At 42.9% G+C, this 25380-nt stretch overlaps 1 protein-coding gene across 1 annotated transcript in view; it reads left to right on the top strand.

Moving 5' to 3' along the window:
• The window catches only part of LOC133458837 (GDP-mannose 4,6 dehydratase-like), a 126281-nt gene that overhangs the window by 39796 nt on the left and 61105 nt on the right, over positions 1-25380 (top strand). Inside the window, exons 3-5 of the mRNA XM_061739036.1 lie at positions 2487-2574; positions 2943-2960; positions 7654-7763. Of these exons, the coding sequence (XP_061595020.1) occupies positions 2487-2574; positions 2943-2960; positions 7654-7763 (216 nt within the window). The remainder of the gene's footprint in view (positions 1-2486; positions 2575-2942; positions 2961-7653; positions 7764-25380) is intronic.

The raw sequence follows: 25380 nt of genomic DNA, 5'->3' as shown, positions 1-25380 counted from the left end.
TAAATACCACAGTTTTTAATGCCGATCTTGTCATTTATTTAGTTTTTATCAGCTACAGCTTTAGATTGGGCCGTGAAAATATTGTCAGACTTTAAACTGGTCCTGGTTCAGAAAAGGTCGGAGAACCAGTGATCCAGATCAGTGTTTCCCCCCCCTGGTCCTCCAGCCCCCCTGGTCCTGGAGCCCCCCTGGTCCTCCAGCCCCCCTGGTCCTGGAGCCCCCCTGGTCCTGGAGCCCCCCCTGGTCCTGGAGCCCCCCCTGGTCCTCGAGCCCCCCTGGTCCTGGAGCCCCCCCTGGTCCTCGAGCCCCCCTGGTCCTGGAGCCCCCCTGGTCCTCGAGCCCCCCTGTCCTGCAGGTTTTAGGTGCTCCCCCTGTCCTGCATGTTTTAGGTGCTCCCCCTGTCCTGCAGGTTTTAGGTGCTCCCCTGTCCTGCAGGTTTTAGGTGCTCCCCCTGTCCTGCAGGTTTTAGGTGCCCCCCCTGTCCTGCAGGTTTTAGGTGCTCCCCTGTCCTGCAGGTTTTAGGTGCTCCCCCTGTCCTGCAGGTTTTAGGTGCTCCCCCTGTCCTGCAGGTTTTAGGTGCTCCCCCTGTCCTGCAGATTTTAGATGCTCCCCCTGTCCTGCAGGTTTTAGGTGCTCCCCCTGTCCTGCAGGTTTTAGGAGCTCCCCCTGTCCTGCATGTTTTAGGTGCTCCCCCTGTCCTGCAGGTTTTAGGTGCTCCCCTGTCCTGCAGGTTTTAGGTGCTCCCCCTGTCCTGCAGGTTTTAGGTGCCCCCCCTGTCCTGCAGGTTTTAGGTGCTCCCCCTGTCCTGCAGGTTTTAGGTGCCCCCCCTGTCCTGCAGGTTTTAGGTGCTCCCCCTGTCCTGCAGGTTTTAGGTGCTCCCCCTGTCCTGCAGGTTTTAGGTGCTCCCCCTGTCCTGCAGGTTTTAGGTGCTCCCCCTGTCCTGCAGGTTTTAGGTGCTCCCCCTGTCCTGCAGGTTTTAGGTGCTCCCCCTGTCCTGCAGGTTTTAGGTGCTCCCCCTGTCCTGCAGGTTTTAGGTGCCCCCCCTGTCCTGCAGGTTTTAGGTGCTCCCCCTGTCCTGCAGGTTTTAGGTGCCCCCCCTGTCCTGCAGGTTTTAGGTGCTCCCCCTGTCCTGCAGGTTTTAGGTGCTCCCCCTGTCCTGCAGGTTTTAGGTGCTCCCCCTGTCCTGCAGGTTTTAGGTGCCCCCCCTGTCCTGCAGGTTTTAGGTGCTCCCCCTGTCCTGCAGGTTTTAGGTGCCCCCCCTGTCCTGCAGGTTTTAGGTGCCCCCCCTGTCCTGCAGGTTTTAGGTGCTCCCCCTGTCCTGCAGGTTTTAGGTGCCCCCCCTGTCCTGCAGGTTTTAGGTGCTCCCCCTGTCCTGCAGGTTTTAGGTGCTCCCCCTGTCCTGCAGGTTTTAGGTGCTCCCCCTGTCCTGCAGGTTTTAGGTGCCCCCCCTGTCCTGCAGGTTTTAGGTGCTCCCCCTGTCCTGCAGGTTTTAGGTGCTCCCCCTGTCCTGCAGGTTTTAGGTGCTCCCCTGCTGCAGCACACCGTGATAAAAGTACGTGTGTCATCCACAGAGCTGTGCAGACCTTGGTGACTAATGAGGACCTTTAATTAGAATCAGGTGTGTTGGTGCAGGAAACATCTAAAACATGCAGGACAGGGAACACGAGGACCAGGATTGAGAAACACTGGTCTAGATCAGGGGTCGGCAACCAAAAACACAAAAAATAAATATATCTGGAGCTGCAAAAAATGAAAAGTCTTGTATCAGAATTAGAATGAAGACAAATGGCAAAATGTCGAGAAAAAAGTCAAAATCTCGAGAAAAAAGTTGAAATGTAGAGAAAAGTCAAAATTACAAGAAAAAAGTCGAAATGTTGAGAAAAAAGTCAAAATGTCAAGATTAAAAAGGAAAGAAAAAAGGAAGGAAAAAAGAGGAAAAAAGGAAAAAGAAGAAAAAAAAGAAGAAAAAAAGAAGAAAAAAAAGGAAAAAAGGAAAAATAAGGTCAAATATTTTTTTTAGCCGCGGGTTACTGATCCCTGTTCTAGATGACCCAGCTCTCCAGCGTTTATCTTCTCCCTGATCATCTCTCCTCCTCCTCCTCCTCCATCTCTCCTCCTCCTCCTCCTCCTCCATCTCTCCTCCTCCTCCATCTCTCCTCCTCCTCCATCTCTCCTCCTCCTCCTCCTCCTCCATCTCTCCTCCTCCATCTCTCCTCCTCCTCCTCCATCTCTCCTCCTCCTCCTCCATCTCTCCTCCTCCATCTCCTCCTCCTCCTCCTCCATCTCTCCTCCTCCTCCTCCATCTCTCCTCCTCCTCCTCCATCTCTCTTCCTCCTCCATCTCTCCTCCTCCATCTCTCCTCCTCCTCCATCTCTCCTCCTCCTCCTCCTCCTCCTCCATCTCTCCTCCTCCTCCTCCATCACTCCTCCTCCTCCTCCTCCTCCTCCTCCTCCTCCTCCATCTCTCCGTCTCCTCCTCCTCCGCAGGTTCACGGCATCATGCGTCGCTCCAGCTCCTTCAACACGGGTCGGATCGAGCATCTTTACCAGAACCCTCAGACTCACACGGAAGGAAGTAAGTTCCTGTTTCACTTCCTGTTTCACTTCCTGTTTCACCTCCTTCATCAGGAAAGAAGGGATGACACGGACGACAGCAGGGCCGGACCAAACCTCTATGGGGGCCGAACTCCAGGGGGCCAAACCTCCAGGGGGCCAAACCTCCAGGGGCCCCGTTGAGCCGCGTTTTGTAATAAACGTCCAAAATGTCATAACTTTTTCATTTAATTTTGTAATAAACTGCCCCATTTTGTAATACATTTTGCCGCATTATGTAATAAGTTATTACATTTTGAGAAGATTATTAATTATTAAATGCACTATTCTCTAGGAAATGTAAATACCTGGTGCATTATGTAATAAAACCTATTATTGTTGTTTTTCCAGATGGCACCAGTTCAAACTGTGAGTGTTCGGGTGTGAAGGCTCTTTTATTATTCTGGGCTTTTTTCTGACAACGGGAGGTGGTGGAGGCAGTACTATAGTACTACAGTACTACAGTACTATAGTACTACTACAGTACTATAGTACTACAGTACAGTACTACAGTACAGTACTATAGTACTACAGTACAGTACTACAGTACAGTATTACAAAGGGAGGTGGAGGTTTTCCAGTGTGGACAGAGAAAGTACTACAGTATTACGGTACTATAGTACTACAGTACTACAGTACAGTACTGCAGTACTACAGTACTAAACGGGGGTGGTGGAGGTGTTTCAGTGTGGAGAGAGAGCAGACACTACTACAGTACTCCAGTACTACTACGGTACTACAGAAGTTTGCTTCCCTCTCTACACGATCCCCGCTGACAATGAGCGGAGGAATCTCTTCTTCCTCCTCTAGTATTATTATTATTATTATTATTATTATTATTATTATTATTATTATTATTACCACTTGTTATTACATTTTCTAGAGAATAAAAATGTTGCAAGTGCATTTTGTAATATTGTAAAATTTGTAAAACTTATTACATAATGCGGCAAAATGCGTTGGGGTAGTTTGTCTTCTCTCTTCTTTCTTCTTCTTCGTTAGTCTTTCTGTTCCCTCTCATTCAAGGAAACAGATTTGTTTCTTTTAATGAATGAAATAAAGAAAAATGAGTTAGTTATTTCGTTGGTTTGTTAGTTAGTGAGTTAGTTATTTGTTTTTTTTGTTAGTGAGTTAGCTAGTTAGTTAGTTAGTTATTTCGTTAGTAAGTTAGTTAGTTAGTTCGTTGTTTCGTTAGTTAGTTAGTTATTTTGTTAGTTAGTGAGTTAGTTAGAGAGTTAGTTAGTTAGTTAGTTGTGAGGTAGTTAGTTATTTCCTTAGTAAGTTAGTTAGTTCGTTCGTTGTTTCGTTAGTTAGTTAGTTATTTTGTTAGTTAGTGAGTTAGTTAGAGAGTTAGTGAGTTAGTCATTTCATTAGTTTATTTTTTTTGCTATTTCGTTACTGAGTTATTTCGTTAGTGAGTTAGTTAGTTAGTTAGTTAGTTAGTTAGTTAGTTAGTACGTATGGGCCGGGGGGCCCGGCTGGTCTTAGACACCAGAAGGGGGGCTCCAAGGAAAAAAGGTTGGGAACCGCTGCAACCTGATCTCACAAAAATCTGTGAAATGCCCACGACCTCTCACCACTATTTTCCGTGGTATATACACGGAAAATGGTATAATTCCGTGTGAGCACCACAGATATTGTACCATGCAAAGTCAATGGGATCCGTGGTCGTGATATATACACGGATTATGACATTATTATTATTTATATATTATTCTTTGTTATAGTGGCTAAATTATGAGTTTTTGTCGTGCAAGGTACTGTTTGTTACTGTCAGTTTGTAATGTTTTTAAAGCTGTTTTAGCAGTGTTTTATTGAGGTTTTAATGGGACCACCACAGATATACACCCAATTTGACTGCTGTCATACCATTGAATGAAGGACAAAACGATAACAATCATCCCATAGATATGGGCCAGTAGGGCCCTACTCTACCTACTAGTAGGTGCAGGAGGCTGTTATCGCCCCTTTCTATGGCTAACCCCATGTTATTAATGCTTGCTATGGAGCTAACACCTCATTATCACCCCTTTCTATGGCTAACCCCATGTTATTAATGCTCAGTAGGCACAGAAGTTTTGTTATGAAGCTCACACCTCACCTCCCTTTTTTATGTATTTAGCTAGAATTTTAAAACCTGAACAATAGAATTCAACGTAAAATGCCGGATCTTGTCCATTAAAAACAATACTTTTTGGAACATAGTGTAACGACCACAGATAAGATAAGGCCTTGCCCGGCTGGGCAACACATCAGCATTTGGCCAACTGGTTAGTGCAGTTGACTGTGGTCTGGGAGACTGTGGTTCCAGACACGCTCTGGGCATGACTTGTTCGCCACAGTATTTTCCTCATTGTGTTATGGTTTTCTTTTAATATCTTTAACATTTCTAAACACAAAAACATGAAAGTGTCCTTGATAATTCAATAATACAATAGGTTCATGTTAAGGACATCCGTTTTACTTAGTTCTCCTTCGATTATGACATGTTATTAATGCTAGTATTAATGCTACTATTAATGCTTAAGTAGGCACAGGATGTTTGTTATGTATTGTTATGAGGCCTATTTTGTGTCTATTCACTAACGCTTTAAGCTAGGAGGCTGACATTCTAGACTCTGTATCAGGAGGTGACTTTCATCCACTGTGCCGAGTTTCAGATCTGTGTGACGTTCGGAAGTGTCAAAGGTCACCGCGTGTGTTGCTTTTCGGGCCTGCAAAGCCTATTTCGTGTCTTTTTTTGCATAGTTCACTAACGCTTTGAGCTAGGAGGCTGAAATTCTAGACTCTGTATCAGGAGGTGACTCTCATCCACTGTGCCGAGGTCCAGACCCATGCGACCTTCGGAAGTGCCAAAGGTCACCGTGTGTGGTGCCTTTTTCGGGCCTTTTTTGTGTGTTTTTTGAATAATTCACTTACGCTTTGAGCTGGGAAGCTGATTTTTGACTATGCTGCAATGCAGAAGGCCCTTTGCTAGGATCTCTTGGTCCCGTGGCTGTACGACTTCCACAGAGCTAGTTGGCCTTGCAGAGGGTTCACAGAGTTGAGACTTGGCAAGCCCAATCTAGGCCCCATATGGAGGCCACAGGTCAAGTTTTACTTGACCTGTGGCCTCCATATAGGGCCATATGGGGCCAAGTTTTACTTGACCTGTGGCAACTGCTCCCATTAAAACCTCATTAAAACACTGCTAAAACAGCGTTAAAAACATGTTTTTACAAACTGACAGTAACAAACAGTACCTTGCGCGACAAAAACGCATAATTTAGCCACTATAACAAAGAATAATATATAAATAATAATAATGTCATAATCCATGTATATATCACGACAACGGATCCCATTGACTTTGCATGGTACAATATCCGTGGTGCTCACACAGAATTATACCACTTTCTGTGTATATACCACGGAAAATAGTGGTGAGAGGTCGTGGGCATTTCACGGATTTTTGTGAGATCAGGTTGAACCACTGAGTTAGAGATTAAGTTAGTTTGTTATTTCGTTCGTTATTTCGTTAGTGAGTTAGTTAGTTCATTAGTGAGTTAGTTCATTAGTGAGTTAGTTGGTTATTTCGTTAGTTAGTTAGCTAGCTAGCTAACTAACTAGCTAGTTAGTTAGTTAGTTAGTTAGTTAGTTAGTTAGTGAGTTAAAGAGTTAGTTAGTTGTGAGTTAGTTCATTTGTGAGTTAGTTGGTTATTTCGTTAGTGAGTTAGTTAGCTAGCTAGCTGGCTAGTTAGTTAATTAGTGAGTTAGTTCATTAGTGAGTTAGTTGGTTATTTCGTTAGTGAGTTAGTTAGCTAGCTAGCTGGCTAGTTAGTTAATTAGTGAGTTAGTTCATTAGTGAGTTAGTTTGTTAGTGAGTTAGTTCGTTAGTGAGTTAGTTTGTTAGTTAGTTAGCTAGCTAGTTAGTTAGTTCTGAACCTGCTAGGGAAACGTGACCTCTGATTGTTTCCTCTCCAGAAATGAAGCTGCACTACGGAGACCTCACCGTTAGTTAGTTAGTGAGTTAGTTAGTTAGTTAGTTAACTAGTTCTGAACCTGATGTGTTTCTCCAGACATGAAGCTGCACTACGGAGACCTCACCGTTAGTTAGTTAGTGAGTTAGTTAGTTAGTTAGTTAACTAGTTCTGAACCTGATGTGTTTCTACAGACATGAAGCTTCACTACGGAGACCTCACCGTTAGTTAGTTAGTGAGTTAGTTAGTTAGTTAGTTAGTTGTGAGTTAGTTAGTTATTTCGTTAGTAAGTTAGTTAGTTCGTTCGTTGTTTCGTTAGTTAGTTCGTTATTTTGTTAGTTAGTGAGTTAGTTAGAGAGTTAGTTATTTCATTAGTTTATTTTTTTTGCTATTTCGTTACTGAGTTATTTCGTTAGTGAGTTAGTTAGTTTGTTAGTGAGTTAGTTAGTACGTATGGGTCGGGGGGCCCGGCTGGTCTTAGACACCAGAAGTTCTGAACCTGATGTGTTTCTACAGACATGAAGCTTCACTACGGAGACCTCACCGTTAGTTAGTTAGTTAGTTAGTTAGTTAGTTAGTTAGTTAACTAGTTCTGAACCTGATGTGTTTCTACAGACATGAAGCTGCACTACGGAGACCTCACCGTTAGTTAGTTAGTGAGTTAGTTAGTTAGTTAGTTAACTAGTTCTGAACCTGATGTGTTTCTACAGACATGAAGCTGCACTACGGAGACCTCACCGTTAGTTAGTTAGTTAGTTAGTTAGTTAGTTAGTTAGTTAGTTAGTTAGTTAGTTCTGAACCTGATGTGTCTCTACAGACATGAAGCTGCACTACGGAGACCTCACCGTTAGTTAGTTAGTTAGTTAGTTAGTTAGTTAGTTAGTTAGTTAACTAGTTCTGAACCTGATGTGTTTCTACAGACATGAAGCTGCACTACGGAGACCTCACCGTTAGTTAGTTAGTTAGTTAACTAGTTAGTTAGTTAGTGAGTTAGTTAGTGAGTGAGTGAGTGAGTGAGTGAGTGAGTGAGTGAGTGAGTGAGTGAGTTAGTTAGTTAGTTAGTTAGTTAGTTAACTAGTTCTGAACCTGATGTGTTTCTACAGACATGAAGCTGCACTACGGAGACCTCACCGACAGCACGTGTCTGGTGAAAATCATCAATGAGGTGAAACCCACGGAGATTTACAACCTGGGAGCGCAGAGCCACGTCAAGGTGAGTGATGTCACCGACGTGACAGTCATGTGATCAACACTCGGTCATGTGATCAACACTCGGTCATGTGATCAACACTCGGTCATGTGATCAACACTCGGTCATGTGATCAACACTCGGGTCATGTGATCAACGGTGGGGTCATGTGATGCGGTCAGGTCCTCTGTGATTGGTCCGTGTCTCCACCAGTAGGAGTCTGGCGGGACGAGGACGGCGGCCTATTGTCTTTTGCGAGTCTTTATTCTGGATAAATTCCGGTTCCTGAAGAAGAAAGCGGTTTATCAGGTTGATCAGGTTTATCAGGTTTACCAGGTTGATCAGGTTGATCAGGTTCATCAGGTTCATCAGGTTGATCAGGTTGATCAGGTTGATCAGGTTTATCAGCTTTTCCTGGAGGAGCTTCACCTCCGTTCTCCCACGGGTTACCAGAGTTTGGCCCGGGGATTTCCCCGAGAGGCGGTTGGCGGTTCAAGCTGCCCGTTGAGACGAGGACAGATCTCCGGTGGAGGATTGAACATGGGAGTTTAGAGGGAACGTTCACGACGTCACGGATGAGACTTCACAGCGGGTTACAAACACTGAGTGTCAGAAAGACTGAGTGAATAAAGACCGAGTGGTAGAAAGATTCCACAAAGTCACTAATGTATAAATAACAGATCTCTTAAGATGATGCGTCTGGTTTCCTCAGGTGATAAAGGTTCGTTGACGATGATATTTAGTCCTAATTTTCCTTGACTGAAGCAGCTCCAGGTCTCGGCGGTGGGTTTGAGTCGGTTCACGACCTTTAGAAGATGCAGAGCTGGAAATGAGGGATGGAGTTGGAGACGAGCAGCTCTGGGAAGAGTCTGCGTAGGCGGCTGCTGCTGCTGCTGGGACAGGAAGTGAGGTCTTCCTGGTCCGTGCCACAGTCTCCCTTTTGTGTTGGAGCTCGGCTAACGTCCCCGGAGATGCTCGGCGGCGCCGCCGCCCCCCCGCCCTCCTCCAGGACAGGAAGTGACACGTCCCCTGGTCCATGCTGCTCTTCTTTCATCCATCCATCCCAGATCCAGCCGTGATTCAGCTCCGGGGAAACCCCCGCTCAGCCGGAGGAACCGGTCGCCTCCTACACTCTGGTCTCTCCAGCCAACCTTTAAAACCCTCCAGTCAGAGAGAAATACAGAAATACTATTATTATTACTATTATTACTTCATGATGCCTCTTTTACTTTCCGAGTGAATCATCCTCCTCTTCTGGACAGAAACCAAACCCCAGCCAGCCTAAGTTATGCAGCTAGACGCTGGTGCTTCTTCCCCAGAGTGAGAAATACGGGGGGGTTTGGGGGGGTTGGACCCCCCCTGATTAACCCTTGAGCCCCCCTGAAGGACTCAAAAGCCAAATTTAGGGGGGGTCTCAATGTTGTCAAACAAATAAATAAATTAGGCTATATAATATAATATGATAATTTGATTGTCACTAATGGTCAATTAAATATGTTTAAGAGATCGCCATATCAAGTATTCACAATTCAAAACTTTTATTGGTTTAACACAAGTCCTGCACCTTTATGTATGCAAATTAGCCATGTGCACCTGCACAGCGCAATGACCGGCTAGTTATGATGCCACAATAACTTAGAGTGTGTCACTTGCACACTTTGGGTTCACATCAAAAAAGGTGTGAGTGTGAGCCAGAGATGAGGAGAGAGACGATGTCACAACAGAGGGTCCCGTTCCTCTCCCCCCTCTGGTGAAGGAAGTGAAGTCGAGGCCGATGCTCCGGGGCAGATGCTACTGCGCCCCTGCTGCTAGCAGTGACTAGCTTTAACTTAAGGTAAGAGGCCAGCCTGCTTAACATGGCCTGAACCCACCTGAGAGCTAATGGTTTTTTTAAATTACTGTTATTATTATTTTGCGTTATGGCCTGTTATGAGTGTGATTTATGTGTAAGCTGCGTGAACCCACCTGTTGAGACCCATCATGATTTTTTTATTTTGCGTGATGACCTGTTATGAGTGGAGTTTGTGAATGTGTTCACATGTTTTAACACAGCTGCAGCTGTGTTAAAACATAATTTCCTGGATGGTTACATAAGGTTAAATAATCAGTCATCATTGTGCAGGCTGAGGATCTGTTTAAGTGCACTGATTGCACGTCTCCGATAGTGGCATTTGTTGTTGTTACTGTTATTTGAATGCACAATTAATTTTCATTGAATTTTTTTTTTATTTATTTAAAAAAATATATTAGCCTATTTTATTTGTTTATTCGTTTCTGCAATGCACTGGTCGTGCGCCTGTGTCTTATACCTGGCATTTATTCAAGTGCACTGTGCACCAGTGTGGTGCCAATTAATGTCTTTTATTTATTTTAATTATCGGATTTAATTTGTAAATAACATTCTGCATCGTAATGCACAATTTGGCCTCCTGTTAGAAAAACAACGTGCATCTAAAATGGTTAAAATTGTGCGTGTGTTTGTCATAGGCTATAGTAGGCTGATTGTATTGGTTTATTGTATAAGGCCACACTGTTTAAAAAACAAAAAACAAAAAAAACGCGAGTTAGGGACCCCCCCGAATATGGATGGGTATTTCGCACACTGTTCTTCCCACACCTACTCCACCGTGGTTAACACTCCCGCTGACAGCGTTGGAGTGTTTGCTGGTGCTAAACCCCGAGCCCAGGGACCCGGCCCACGTCCGGACCCCTCTGGACGTGGGCCGGGGTCCGGGGTCCGGACGGGGCTCAGACGGCTGTTAGGAGCCGTGACGTTGAACCAGATCCTCGCCACATGTGCTGCCAATCAATCGTTGATGTAAGGCCGTAGTGACTTGACTTTACCATCAAAAATGTTGAGCAAAATATAAATAACATAATAAAACTAGCAGCGGTTCACTTGTCTCAATGAAAAGGTGCAAGTTCTGCATCAAACTATTTATTTTGATTGTTCCTGAACGAGGATTTTGTCCAGGCAGGTGCCGGCGACTGGGGGGCGGTGCCGGCCACTGGGGGGCGGTGCCGGCGACTGGGGGGCGGTGCCGGCGACTGGGGGGCGGTGCCGGCGACTGGGGGGCGGTGCCGGCGACTACGGGGCGGTGCCGGCGACTGATGTTCGGCTACGCCCACAAGGCCGCGGCGTTGCTCGCTAGCGCTACACGTGGCAGAAACTGGCATCACCAGACCAGACGAACCAATCAAGCCACTATTTTGAGTTTCCAACTTTTCCAGACTTCTGTCTCCTCTGAAAAACGTCCCGTTTGTGAAGTTAGATGTTGGACAGCTGAGTCTCAGCTGCAGGAAGTGATGGTTCTGGATGACTCAGCTGGTTCTGGCCACGCGGCCGAGCCGCTGGATTACCGGCAGCAGCAGGGATGGCCAGCAGTTTCCAGTCTGCTGGAAACAGACGCTCATCACAGCAGCCATTCACCCATTCACCCGTTCACCCCCCCACCAGGGGATTCCTCCCCAGCTCGGTCCCGGCTCTAGAGGTGGGGGGAGGTGGAGGTGGAGGTGGAGGTGGAGGTGGGGGCGGTTTCCGCCGGCAGAGTCATCCCAGAACAGAGGGACGGTTGTGTTTGTGGCTGCAGGGGCGGACTTGGCCGGGGAAGAGTCGGGGGGGCCGGGGGGTCCGGGGGGCGGCCAGACCGCACAGACAGCCTGGGATGATGAAATAAACCAGAACGGCTTCATGGATCCCCTGGGGGGAGTGGTCGTCTAGTCTAGTGGTTACAGAGGACTGAGGTCTGGAGGACTCGGGTTCAAGCCCCAGAATGAACCACCTCGGGCCCCTGAGCAAGGCATTAACCCTGACCCTGTGTGTTTGTTCTCTCTGATGTAAGTTGCTTTGGATAAAAGTGTCTGCTAAATGTCAGTAGTATTATTATGGTGATGCCAAGTAGTGGCATGCCCATATTGCAATCGTCCAGAATGGCCCAAAGAGCAATGTTGCTAGCATTTTGCTAACAAGCTAAAGTCGCAAAAGTCCCACGTCACACTAGCGGGTGTACAGCATGACCCCGCTCTGATGTGGAAGAAAAATCCCCAAAAAATAAAACACGCCTGAAAAAAAGAGGATATAATGGTATACAGAAAAGGTTTCCATTTTCTTCTTATTCCGCACGCTTTTTTCGTCCGTTAATGCGGCCCGAACCGCAACGTGCACCCATGCATGGCATACATCGTTGGATGCGTCTCCATCATGCCTCGATGAGCATTACTTTTCTCAGTAATAGGGGTTACCGTGGCAACGCTAGATGCCAAAAAGCAAAAAAAAGGCGAAAATTCAGACGCTTATTGCTCAGCCGAACTTTATCGTAGAGACATTGTTCAAATTTACATATATATACATACATGTTTATATATGTGTATGTATGTATGTATGTGTGCGTGTGTGCATATATATATATATATATATATACATATATATATATCATATGTATTTTAATAGATCATGTATATATATTTTATTAATATATATAATATATATAAAGTCCTGGAAAAGTGACCGAGTCTCAGCAGTAATCAGAGATTCTGTTCTGGTTCTGGTTCCTTGTTTTCCAAACGTCTGTTCTGGGTGGAACGAGCCGTCGGCTCTTGTTCCTGAACAGAGACGATTCTCCACCCTGGTCTTTATTTCTCCCCCCGAGACCCGAGCAGCATTTCCGGGACAGATATTCCAGAACCGGACCCATCTGGACCCATCTGGACGCCAAATGGCTGATTCTGAATCATTTAACCACATTGGCCTCAGCACATTCCTGCGCTGCATCAGAGAACAGAACAGTTGTGTGAGGTTCAACTTTTCATATTAATTCCTATAAAATCGATTCATATGTCTAATGATCGATTTAAATTATTTATTATTTTTCATCATTACATTACAACTTTTGGTATTTTTGGAATGTTTTGTTGGACACCAGAATAACATAACAGAACTACAGTCATATCATTCATGCAACAGCTGAAAAACAGTTTTAATAACACTAACCCAGATCAATATCGGAATCGAATCGGATCAAATCTTGGTGCTATATAAATAAAGTTTATTATTATTTAATTTTTTATACATTTTTCACTTTTGGAAAAACTGCACGTGCGAGGGCCCGTTCATCGCTGCTTGCAGCTTTAATTATTATTAGTGTCACGGGGCTTCACTCCTCCATAGCTATGCCATAGCAATGGAGAGGAGCACCTAGCTTTCTCACACCTGCACGTAGAAATGTCATTCAAACTTCAAAACGGAGGAAAACTTCACTTCTCTCCAAAACACCAAACAGTTTTTTCCTAGTATCTACACTTTTCAAGTTATGAGCACACAAGCGAGGACTGGGAATCACTTTTTTGTCAAATCTAGAGTGCGGGTGTCGGTTGCTAGAGTGGGAGAAACAGTAAAAAAAATAACCAGAATTTTTATTTGTAACTCGAGCTCACGGCCAAACCTTAAAAAGGAGACAAATCATTTTTGGTCAGAATGTAGACATAGGTGTTGGGATTCACAAAATGTGACTTTGACAGGCGGGGTATGCACAAGATTTAAACGGGGGTGGGGGGGGGGGGGGGGGTCTTTGCCCTGAGCTTACTCACTCATTTTAAGGAATATCTGAATACAATTAAGATTGTCAGAATCTGCCGGGTTCTGTGTCTCTCACAATGTCTTTGTTTTTCTGCTAGGAGCTACGGTTTGATCACAAATCAGAGTTATTTGAGACCTTGTCAGAAGCCAAAATCTGGGTTTTTCTCACAGCCAAACCGGAAGGTTCTGAAGTCGAGGTTCTTGTTGCCGGGGCAACCAGAGCTCAGCTGCTGACTCATTCAGCCAGAACTGGTCACATGACTCAGTCAGTACAGACTTCATAAACTTTAACCTGGAAAATAGAGAAATCTGACCCCTGACCTTTGACCTTAGCCGATCCCAGTCCTGCAGCCTCACGGCCGGGAAGCTGGAACATCCAACACGAACGTGTGTGTTGATGAGAATACTGTATTACTGTATAATCTCCTGAAATATTCACCAGGAGCAGCTGGAACCGTCCCAGCACCCGAGGGTGGGACACCCTCCCTTTGTGTTCTGGCAGCGAAGCGCTGCAGGAAAAGGCTCGACCCCGACGTCACTCCCTGAGCTGAGTCTTCCCACCTGCAGCTTCACCGCGCCACGCCGGGCAGCGGGCGGATTATTCACGCGTCAGTCATGGAGGGGGATGGAGGGGGGATGGAGGGGGGATGAAGGGGGGATGGAGGGGGGATGAAAGGGGTGTTAGCAGAAGTGGAAAGGTTTTCATGCTGAACGGCGGCGAGAGCCGGGCGGCGTCGGGTTTCCCTGCTGATGCTGCTTGATGACAGACCTGCTGTCGGAGACGGAGCTCCTTCTGAAGGAGCCAGGACTCATCATCCCATTATCCTCCTCAGCTCTCTTGCTCTCCAGACCTTTACCCCCTAAACCCCCATCAGGGCCGCAGACGCAGGACTGAACACACCTGCCGAGTGTTGCTGCGTTTACGGGCTAGAATCCTGGAAAAAAACATCAACAAATGACACGAGTAACTTCCAGTTACTTCCAAGATGAACCAGAGTCTTTGGTTTGGAGTGACAGAGAAGTGGAGTTACTTTGCAACATTTTCACTTTCTTCTTGACATTTTGACTTTTTTCTCGACATTTTGACTTTTTTCTTGAATTTCAACTTTTTTCTCGACTTTTTTCTCAAAGTTTCGACTTTCTTCTCCAAATTTCAACATTTTGCTTAAAATTTTGACTTTTTTCTTAAAAGTCCGACTTTCTTCTCGAAATGTCAATGTTTTGCTTAAAATTTCAACTTTTTTCTTGACTTTTCTCTCAAAATTTCAACTTTTTTCTCAAAATTTCACCTTTTTTCTCAAAATTTCTCAAAAACGGATATTTGACGTTCTGTGACGTTCTGAAGCCTAAATGTCAGTTTCTCTCCGTTTACAAGCAAACGTAAAGACGGGTGTTTTAAAAATCTACACTTTGGCCGGATTTTCAGAAATGATGGTTTTTGGAGACTTTGAGCTTCGTTTTCCTGTAAACGAACGAACAAAACGCATGAAAACACCAGCGTTTTTGATACGTGGAAACGGGGCCTCAGAGTTCCCGGGTGTAAGTCTGGCAGATCCTTCAGGATCTGCAGGAGCTGCAGGAGCTGCAGATCCTGCAGATCCTGCAGAACGGCAGCCTCGTCAGTCCCCGGTGAGTGATGAGCGTTGGCTTCAACAGCCCGTCGGTCGTGTTTACTCACTCTCTGATTGGTGTTTACGTTGCTGCCATCCAATCATCCAATCAGCCGGCGGCGGCACGCTTGCAGCCGAGCGTCGGCCTGGAACCAGAACCAGAACCAGAACCAAACCCCCCCTGAAACCAGACCAGACCCCCCCCTGGAACCTGAACCCCCCCCTGATATGTTTCCTCTGTTTCCCGGGACTCATTAGCAGCGTATTTAAGCTTTTCCATTGTTCTAAACCCGTTTCAGTCCCAGAACTTTGGGGGTTTGGCCACATGGAGATGCTGAAAAAAATCGATTTTCCGATTCTAAATCGATTTGCATGTCTAAAGATTGATTTAAAACATTTTTTTTTTCATAATTACATTACAACTTTTGGTATTTTTTTGTTTATACCTAAAAAAGGAATGTTTTGTTGGACACCAGAATAACTGGTGCCATTTTTTTGCCTTTAAATATGTTTAATGGTATGAAAACATTAAAGTTTTCAGTTATAATTGCATAAATTGTCTATATTTCATTACTTTATATACTGTCTTGGGGTTACATTTGTATAAAATGGTAAAAACCAGATTCTCAAAAATTTAAAACCGAAATAGACCGAAAATGGATAAAATTGAAATTGAATGTGGGAAAAAATAAAACCGATTTCATACAAACTCTGTTTGCTACGGAAGAGAATCAGGGCCAGGCAGGAGAAAAAGAAAAATAATAATTTAGAGGAGGAAGATTTTTTCATTATGCACTTCGAGAAAAAAGTCGAAATGTCGTGAAAAAAGTTGAAATACAATTTCGAGAAAAAAGTCGAAATGTATTTTAACTTTATTCACGAAATTTTGACTTTTTTCTCTGAATTGTATTTCAACATTAATCTCTAAAATCTTCCTCCTCTTAAATATTATTTTTATTTTTCTCCTGCCTGGCCCTGATTCTACGACTCTCTATGTCAAACCATACAAAAGTTATCAGACTGTCACATATCGACCAATCAGAAGAAGGGGTGGGGCTAATTTGCACCAATGAAGGTCAAGGACTCAATACAGAGTCCGGTGACACCACCACGACTCTATGTCAAACCATTCAAAATAATATATATATATATATATATATATATATATATATATATATATATATATATATATATATATCATTAACCAGTTCAAGCTTCCCAGCTGAAGGACTTGGGGTCGGCTAAGGTCAAAGGTCAGGCGTCAGATTTCACAGAATTCTTTGAGGCGTCTCCATTTTACAGGTTAAAATATATGAAGACTCTCTATTGACTGAGTCATGTGACCAGTTCTGGCTGAAGGAATGAGTCAGCAGTGACTTCTGGTTGCCCCGGCAACAAGAACCTCACTGAAGAACCTTCCGGTTCGGCTGTGAGAAAAACCCAGATTTTGGGTTCTGACAAGGTCTCAAATAACTCTAATTTGTGATCAAACCGTAGCTCGTAGCAGAAAAACAAAAACATCGTGAGAGACACAGAAGAAGTTTTATTCAGATATTCCTTAAAATGAGTGAGTAAGCTCAGTGCAAACACAGAGTGAGATTCTTTTGAAGAAAACGTTTGATTACATTACAGTCAATGGGGACTGAGACAGGTATTGGCGCCGCTCTAGCTCCCTCCCCCCCCCCCGTTTAAATGTTGTGCATACCCCGCCTGTCAAAGTCACATTTTATGAATCCCAACATCTATGTCTACATTCTGACCAAAAATGATTTGTCTCCTTTTTACGGTTTGGCCGTGAGCTCGAGTAAAAATTCAGGTTATTCTTTTACTGTTTCTGCCACTCTAGCAACCGACATCCGCACTCTAGATTTGACAAAAAATGGATTTCCAGTCCTCGCTTGGGAATTTCAACACCAAAAGTCATAGCACACTATTCCCGATCGAGACACACGTTTTGATATATGATGCGCCTGGGTCGTCTGAAATCTGTAGGAGGAATAGAGAACCGAACCTACGGCATAGCTATGGAGGAGGAGCCTCGTGGCACTAACTAGTATTAATTAGACCCTCCAGAAAAACGCGGGCAAAAATCCTTGATTCCGCGGACTAAAATCCTTGATTTTGCTGGCTAAAATCATTGATTCTGCAGGCTAAAATCATTGATTATGCGATTAAATGTGCAGGTTTTTTATGTGCTTTTATGCGGTGAAATTGCGGAATATGCTGGAAGTTGCGGAATATGCGGGAAGTTGCAAAATATGCGAAATATGCAGGAAGTTGCGGATTCGGCGCTGAGCTCTTCCGAGGAGAGAGGCCGCCTCTCTCCCTCCAGCACGCGGCTCGGTGCTTGGGTGATTGCCGGGCGCACCGGCGCGACGAGGGGGACGAGACAGAGCTCCATCACCCCACACGTCCGCCGCCACTATCCCCCAAGTGGATGGGAGCATGCGTCCGCCTCCGCCGGCCCTCGCGGGCGCAGTGGTACGCGGTCAGCGCGGATCCAGAGTCCCCCGGCAGCCGAGCCCCCCGCGCAAGCAGGCTCTCTTTTTCCTCTCACCCCCGCGGGTGAGAGCTGCTGTTTGGGGGGTGGCGGTTTCTGTGAGGGGTGCGGAGGTCCCCGGGCGGGTCCCGCACGTCGCGACCAGGCGTCCCGACATGTCACTGACAACACTCCCCCCTTTTTCCAAACTTTATGCGAAAATGTCGGCGATGATGCGGTGAAATCAAGCGAGCCCCGCATAATTCGCATATTCAGCGCGGACATATGCAATATTAAACCTAGTAAAAGTGATTTTTCTGCACCAGACATTGAAATCCACGGAAGGTCTGTAAATCCACGGACAGCCGTGAAATCCGCGAAAAATTCCGCGATCACGGAATCGCGGATTCCTGGAGGGTCTAATTAATATGTTGCAGAACTACAGTCATATCATTCATGCAACAGCTGAAAAAACAGTTTTAATAACAGTAACACAAATCAATATGGGAATGGAATTGAATCTTGATAATTGATTCTGAATCTTAAGAATGGAATTGATTCTTGACGTTTGAATGGATCCCCGGCCCTGGAGATGCAGTTTAGTACGGAGAGAGACTGGTTGAGCAGATCCAGGACCGGGTGGCTCGGCTGATAATCCAGACGTTCTGTTTTCTAAAGGTTAAACCTCCGCGGCCTCGCTGGGCTCTAGACTGAACTTTAGTTCCAGAATCAAACCTCCGGTGCCAACAGAAACAGCTCTGCTCTCTCCTCTCCGGGGTCGGACTCCACTCACGACTCGGCCCTTTCTGTTTCCCATCAAACTGGTACGACATGGAAACAGTTTGGGAGGAGATTCAGGGAGACGGGGCTTTTTCTGGTCCGCTAAGTAAACACACAGCGTCAGTAAATATTACAACAAAGCTGAGTGTGATTCCATCGGAGTCTGAACCTTAAAGAGCATATTGCAGGTTGGAAACCCCTGTGAACCTACGCCATAGGCTACGCCGTAGCCTACGGCGTAGCCTACGGCGTAGGCTACGCCGTAGGCTACGCCGTCGATTTTACGCAGAACCATAAATCAGCCTTTATTCACCGCAGCACCCGCCCGTGCCCCTGAAAGAAACTCCTAAAGTAACTCCTAAAAGATGGGGGGGTACTTGTAATCTGTCTACGTTTGTACATTGTAAACAGAAAACAAGCTTATTATCTTCTCTTTTTTCTGATTAAATGCATCCGAAATAGCCAGGTATTTTTTAAAACGAATATTTCCCCCCCTTCGTTTATAAAATAATTTGTATCCACATTACATCGTTGTTAAAAAAAAAAAACCTTCCACACATAACCGAAGATCTGCGTTTTCGACCACATTCATAAGCACAGACCTGTAGATCTTCCGGCCTCCGGGCCTCCGCGGGGCAGCTTCCCCGGGAGCCGCGTCTGCTTCTCGGGTAACGAGCTCGAGTCCCCCCCCGTGTCCCGCCACGGAGCTGCCGGGTTAAATCCACGCAGCCCTACGCCGTAGGGTGCGCGTCGCCGCGTACCCTACGGCGTAGGCTCTGTGTCGGTGTAACGCAGTAAGCGGCTGTCCAGAGCAGAGACCATTTATTTAATAAATAGCTTGGAGGACAGATGGTGGATCATCTGTAGTTCTGTAGTGAACAAAGGTCACACGTTAAAGCAGATTTGTTGTTGTTTTGGAGCATAATGTGACGTTCGAAAACGCAAAACTCTGGTTGTCTCTGTCTACACCAGGTCTACACGCATCTACATAAACGGAGTTTTCAAAAATCTTCACTTTGCCCGGAGTTTTTTTAAACATTGGTTTATTTGTGTTTTCATGTGGATGACAGGTCCAAACGTAGGAAAATATCTTCGGTTTAGCAGATACCCGGCTACGTGTGGACGGGGTCTGGGCAGTAAGATGGGGCAGCTGTGGAGACTAGAGTACTATAGTACTGGTACTCTAGTGGAGACTAGAGTACCAGTACTATAGTACTTTAGTGGAGACTAGAGTACTAGTACTATAGTACTTTAGTGGAGACTAGAGTACTAGTACTATAGTACTTTAGTGGAGACTAGAGTACTAGTACTATAGTACTTTAGTGGAGACTATAGTACTAGTACTATAGTACTTTAGTGGAGACGTCTCCCTGCTGCTGCGTCATATGACGCGGTGTTGGAAAATAAAAGCGTTTTTGGAGCTTGGCTAAAATCAGCCACTTTTTCCTCTGAATACGTGCCTTATGTCTAAAACATATTAAATCTACATTAACTTCTCACATAGTCATTTTCACATCAGGTCAGGTATAATCTTTGAAAAAACCCTAATCTGCAATCTGCTCTTTAAACCAAGACCTGAATGTCCCACATCAGTCCTGGTCTGAGCCAGAACTGACAGGCTGGAGCTGCAGTTCCGGCCTGCGGCCACTGGAGGGCGGTGGTGAGCCGCCCTGGACTCCAGGGGGTTAGTTCAGGTGGAAATATCAGTTCAATTACAGGTAGAAACTCAGGTAGAAACAAACTCAGGTAGAAACTCAGGTGTCACCGGGTCAGGTGCTGAAACACTTTCTGATCTAAGATTCAGGATTCAGAGTTTCTTACCGGAGCTTGAAATCCTTGAAATCCTTGAAATCCTTGAATTTCAATGTTGTGTTTTCAAGGCCTGAAAAGTGCTTGAATTTTAGTTTATACTTTATTTATCTCCCAGAGGAGAAATTCAGTCGTGCAGCCAAAACACACACACACTTTATACAAAAAATGTAAAATAGAGATAACCAATAAATAGTTAAATAATATAAAGAGAAATATAAAAAGTAGAAAAAGAGTATGTACAAGAGAGAAAAAAATAGTAAACACCAAAAAAATTGATAATATTTACAAAAAAAGTATTTGAAAACACATTTTCAAAGTGCTTGAAATTCTAACTCTGTGTCTTTCACTAAATTGGGATCAAACTGTATAGTTTAGTTTTTACAAGGAGACATAAACCAGTAAGATGAAACATAACTAGATGTTTACAGAACGATACAATGTACATAATTGTGATAAAAAGTGGAAAAAATAATTATAAGTATAGATATTTCCTGTAGATATTTTACCTCAGTGATTAAGGTGCTTGAAGATTTAGAAAATGACCCTTGAAAGTGCTGGAATTTGACCTTGAAAAACGTGTAGGAACCCTGTGAAGAAAATCCTACAAGAGAGAAAATCTGAAACAAATAACACTAGTTTGTGTTTATCTACAGTAAATTCAGCAGTAATTTTTCTCAATTCTGTCATGTAATTCTTGTAAATTGTTATAAACTGGACAAAATAAGTCCAGTTTAATATTCGTTGAAAGCAATGTGAGATATTAAGGATAAATAAACGCAGGGATAAAATGTTTATTAAAAAAAGGCCTAAAGTTGAGAAGAATTGTTCAGAAATCAATAATAAGTATCAATCATTAGTATGCATGGATTTAAAATACAGATAACATATCATATATTATTATTATTAATTATATATATATATATATATATATATATATATATATATATATATATATATATATATATATGTGTGTATATATATATGTGTATATATATATATATATATATATATATATATATATATATATATATATGTATACAAATCTAATTTAATAAATAGATAATAATAATTAATAAAATAATAATTAATAATATTAATAAAAAGTCTAATGTTGTATTAATAGAAGAGTTATAGAAAAACCACCGGCCAAAACAAACATCTATTTTCTCTAAACTCGTTTAATCCTCCTAATGTTCCTAAAGTTGTCGCTAAAACAAGAGTGTTTTATTCTCACAAGTGTTGCTAACAGGAATGTTGATATTGCTCTTTAGAAGCTTTAATGTTTATGTAATTTAACTAAATCCCGGCTCAGTTTGACTGTTTGATGCGACGGTTAAAGCTGCGGTTACGTTTCATCATCACAAACTTATTATTTAATTATTAATCTTTAGAAAGAAGAGTCACGTAAATCACGTCCACACCGTCCTGTCACGTCTTAATCAGGACGGGTTAATTGCTCTGGTGATGGATGGCTGACGGCGCTCGTTGTTATGACACTTTAAATAATTATGGCACACAAAGCTTGTATTTCTTTAATTGCTTTGTGAGACGGGAGCGGACGGTAACCAGGAATTAGGGTAAATATTTACGGAGCTCATCAATCAAGCTGCTGTTGCTACGTCCCCCACGGAGACGTTTGGAAACAACAAACTCCTAACGTAGTTCTGGAATAATGATTTATCTGGAGATAAACCTGAAAACATCAACAAATGACACGAGGAACTTCAGTTACTTCCAGTAACTTCAGTTACTTCCAAGATGAACCAGAGTCTTTGGTTTGGAGTGACAGAGAAGTGGAGTTACTTCTCAACATTTCAACTTTTCTCTCAAAATTTCAACTTTTTTCTCAACTCTTTTCTTAACATTTTGACTTTTTTCTCAAAATTTTGACTTTTTTCTCAAGTTTTTTCTCAAAATTTTTGACTTTTTTCTCAAAATTTCGCCTTTTCTCGACATTTCATTCTCCAAATTTCTCAAAAACTGATATTCCCCCTCTACGTTTAGAAAAATCCCATCATTTCCAGGAACCTGCATGAATATCTGTTAAGGTGCTATGAGCAGCCAAACCTACAGGGGCAGTGTAACGAGAAGTTGGTCTTTTTTTCTTTTTTCTCGACTTTTTTCTCAAAATTTCGACTTTTTTCTAAAAATTTTGACTTTTTTCTCAAAATTTTGACTTCTCGACATTTCAACTTTTTTCTCAAAATTTCAACTTTTTTCTCAAAATTTTGACTTTTTTCTCAAAATTTTGACTTTTTTCTCAAAATTTTGACTTTTTTCTCAACTTTTTTCTCAAAATTTCTCAAAAACAGATATTTCCACCTCCACGTTTATAAAAATCCCATCATTTCCAGGAACCTGCATAAATATCTGTTAAGGTGCTATGAGCAGCCAAACCTACAGGGGCAGTGTAACGAGAAGTTGGTCTTTTTTTCTTTTTTCTCGACTTTTTTCTCAAAATTTCGACTTTTTTCTAAAAATTTTGACTTTTTTTCTCAAAATTTTGACTTCTCGACATTTCAACTTTTTTCTCAAAATTTCAACTTTTTTCTCAAAATTTTGACTTTTTTCTCAAAATTTTGACTTTTTTCTCAAAATTTTGACTTTTTTCTCAACTTTTTTCTCAAAATTTCTCAAAAACGGATATTTCCCCCTCCACGTTTATAAAAATCCCATCATTTCCAGGAACCTGCATAAATATCTGTTAAGGTGCTATGAGCAGCCAAACCTACAGGGGGCAGTGTAACGAGAAGATAGTCTTTTTTTCCTTTTTCTCGACTTTTTTCTCAAAATTTCGACTTCTCGACATTTCAACTTTTTTCTCAAAATTTTGACTTTTTCTCAACTTTTTTCTCAAAATTCTGACTTTTTTCTCAAAATTTTGACTTTTTTCTCAAAATTTTGACTTTTTTCTCAACTTTTTTCTCAAAATTTTGACTTTTTTCTCAAAATTTTGACTTTTTTCTCAACTTTTTTCTCAAAATTTCTCAAAAACGTATATTTCCCCCTCTACATTTATAAAAATCCCATCATTTCCAGGAACCTGCATAAATATCTGTTAAGGTGCTATGAGCAGCCAAACCTACAGGGGGCAGTGTAACGAGAAGATAAAGTCATGCTAGCCAATCAGAATCCTGGAAAAAAACATCAACAAATGACACGAGTAACTTCCAGTTACTTCCAAGATGAACCAGAGTCTTTGGTTTGGAGTGACAGAGAAGTGGAGTTACATCTCAACATTTCGACTTTCTCAAAATTTTGACTTTTTTCTCGATTTTTTCTGAAAATGTTTACCTTTTTCTCGACTTTTTTCTCAAAATTTTGACTTTTTTTCTCAAGATTTCGTCTTTTTTCCTCGACTTTTTTCTCAAAATTTTGACTTTTTTTCTCAACTTTTTTCTCAAAATTTCTCAAAAACGGATATTTCCCCCTTTACGTTTAGAAAAATCCCATGATTTCCAGGAACCTGCATAAATATCTGTTAAGGTGCTATGAGCAGCCAAACCTACAGGGGGCAGTGTAACGAGAAGATAAAGTCATGCTAGCCAATCACAATCCTGGAAAAAAACATCAACAAATGACACGAGTAACTTCCAGTTACCAGAGGTGAATAAAGTACTTGAAAAAAGTAACCAAGTAAAAGTAGAAAGGAAATATAATGAAATAAGTTAGTTACGTTTGATTGACGTCCCCATCGTCATGAAAGGTTAAACATTGTTGTTGTTGAATGGGATTAACTGAATTGTAACTTGGAACTAAAAAGGAATGTTTGTGTCTGTGTCGCCGACGGCTATTTTAGTTTATTTTGTTGTTTACTTTGTTGTTGTTTTTTAATGTTTTTATTTACGTTCTTTGTAAATTGATTTCTTGGGAAAAAGTGGCAGATTAAATAAGATTCTTCTTCTTTTCTTCTTCTTATGCACAAGCAAATTACAAGCAAAAAAATCTTGTTCCACTGGCAGATTTTTCTACTTATTTCAAGTGAAAATCTACTTGAAACAGGTGAAAATTGTTGTTTTTTCCAGTGATGAGTCTTGTTTTAAGTGGAATGAGATTTTTTTTTACTAAAAATGAGACATTTTAATTAGAAATAAGACCAATATTCTTGTTAAGATTTTGAGTTTTTGCAGTGCAGCTAACGTGAAGACGGAGGTTTTAAAAATCTCCACTTTGGCGCTTTGGAGTTTTCAGAAATGATGGTTTTTGGAGACTTTGAGCTTCGTTTTCGTGTAAACGAACGAACAAAACGCTTAAAAACACCAGCGTTTTAGGAAACGGGGCCTCAGATAATCAGGATCTGTTTCTATGGGAGTGAGTTCTGAACCGTTTCTGGACTGATGGATGGAGTTTCTGTCTGAAACATAAACGAGCTCCATCCTCTCGCTGACAGAACTAAGTTTCTGTCTGAAACATAAATACCTCCGTCCTGTCGCTGACAGAAACGCTTCACACCCGCGGGTTTTTGTTTTGTCCTCGTTTCTCAGGAGAACATTTAGACGTTATTGTTGCACCCAAAGAAAAACTCTCTAATTGGATTTGTTAACGTTTCTCTGAAAAAGTCTTTCCATCCTAGATGAGTTTATCAAACATTGAATATGATTTATTTACCTGATGAAATTTTCCCTTTTGGGTTTTTTTTTGCATTTGAATTTAATTCAATTGTCAAATAATAAACTGATAATAATAAACTTGACTCGATAAATGAGTTTCCACAGAGAAACTGAGCGTGTTTTTCTGCTGCAGCTGATTTTCTGGACTGGAACATATTCTTTTGTAAAGAACTTGCAGGGTTTTTGATTTGGACACATTTCTTCTTCTTGTTATTTTTTCGCAATCTGTTAATTCCCTGTTCAAGAGTGTCTCAATCGGTGCTGGTTGGAGGTGAAAACCTGGGGGGTTAACGAGGAACGTGCAGGGGATGGAGGTGTCGCCCACGCTGATGCACCACCAGTAAAAACCTGGGGGGTTGGTGATGAACGTACGGGAGGTGGAGGTGTCGCCCACGCTGATGCACCACCAGTAAAAACCTGGGGGGTAATGATGAACGTACGGGAGGTGGAGGTGTCGCCCACGCTGATGAACACCACCAGTAAAAACCTCCAACGAGCTGGGATCTCACAAAAACCTTGGGGGTTGACGAGGAACGTACGGGAGTAAACGAGTTTGGACATCAGCAGATTCTCATCTAGACGACTGTAATTGTTTTGATAAAGATCTTGGGAAACGGTTGAGTTGTAGTTGTTTTGTTTTTCTCTGCTGTCGTAGCTCCAATGTTTTAATTGAAGCTTTAAATCATTCCTGTCCCGGAGGAGGGGGTTCTACGGTTCTACCTGGACCGGTTCTACCTGGACCGGTTCTACCTGGACCGGTTCTACCTGGCTCCCA

The sequence above is a fragment of the Cololabis saira genome, chromosome 13 (assembly GCF_033807715.1).
Source record: "Cololabis saira isolate AMF1-May2022 chromosome 13, fColSai1.1, whole genome shotgun sequence".
NCBI lineage: Eukaryota > Metazoa > Chordata > Actinopteri > Beloniformes > Belonidae > Cololabis > Cololabis saira.
This window is presented reverse-complemented; position numbering and strand designations above follow the sequence as displayed.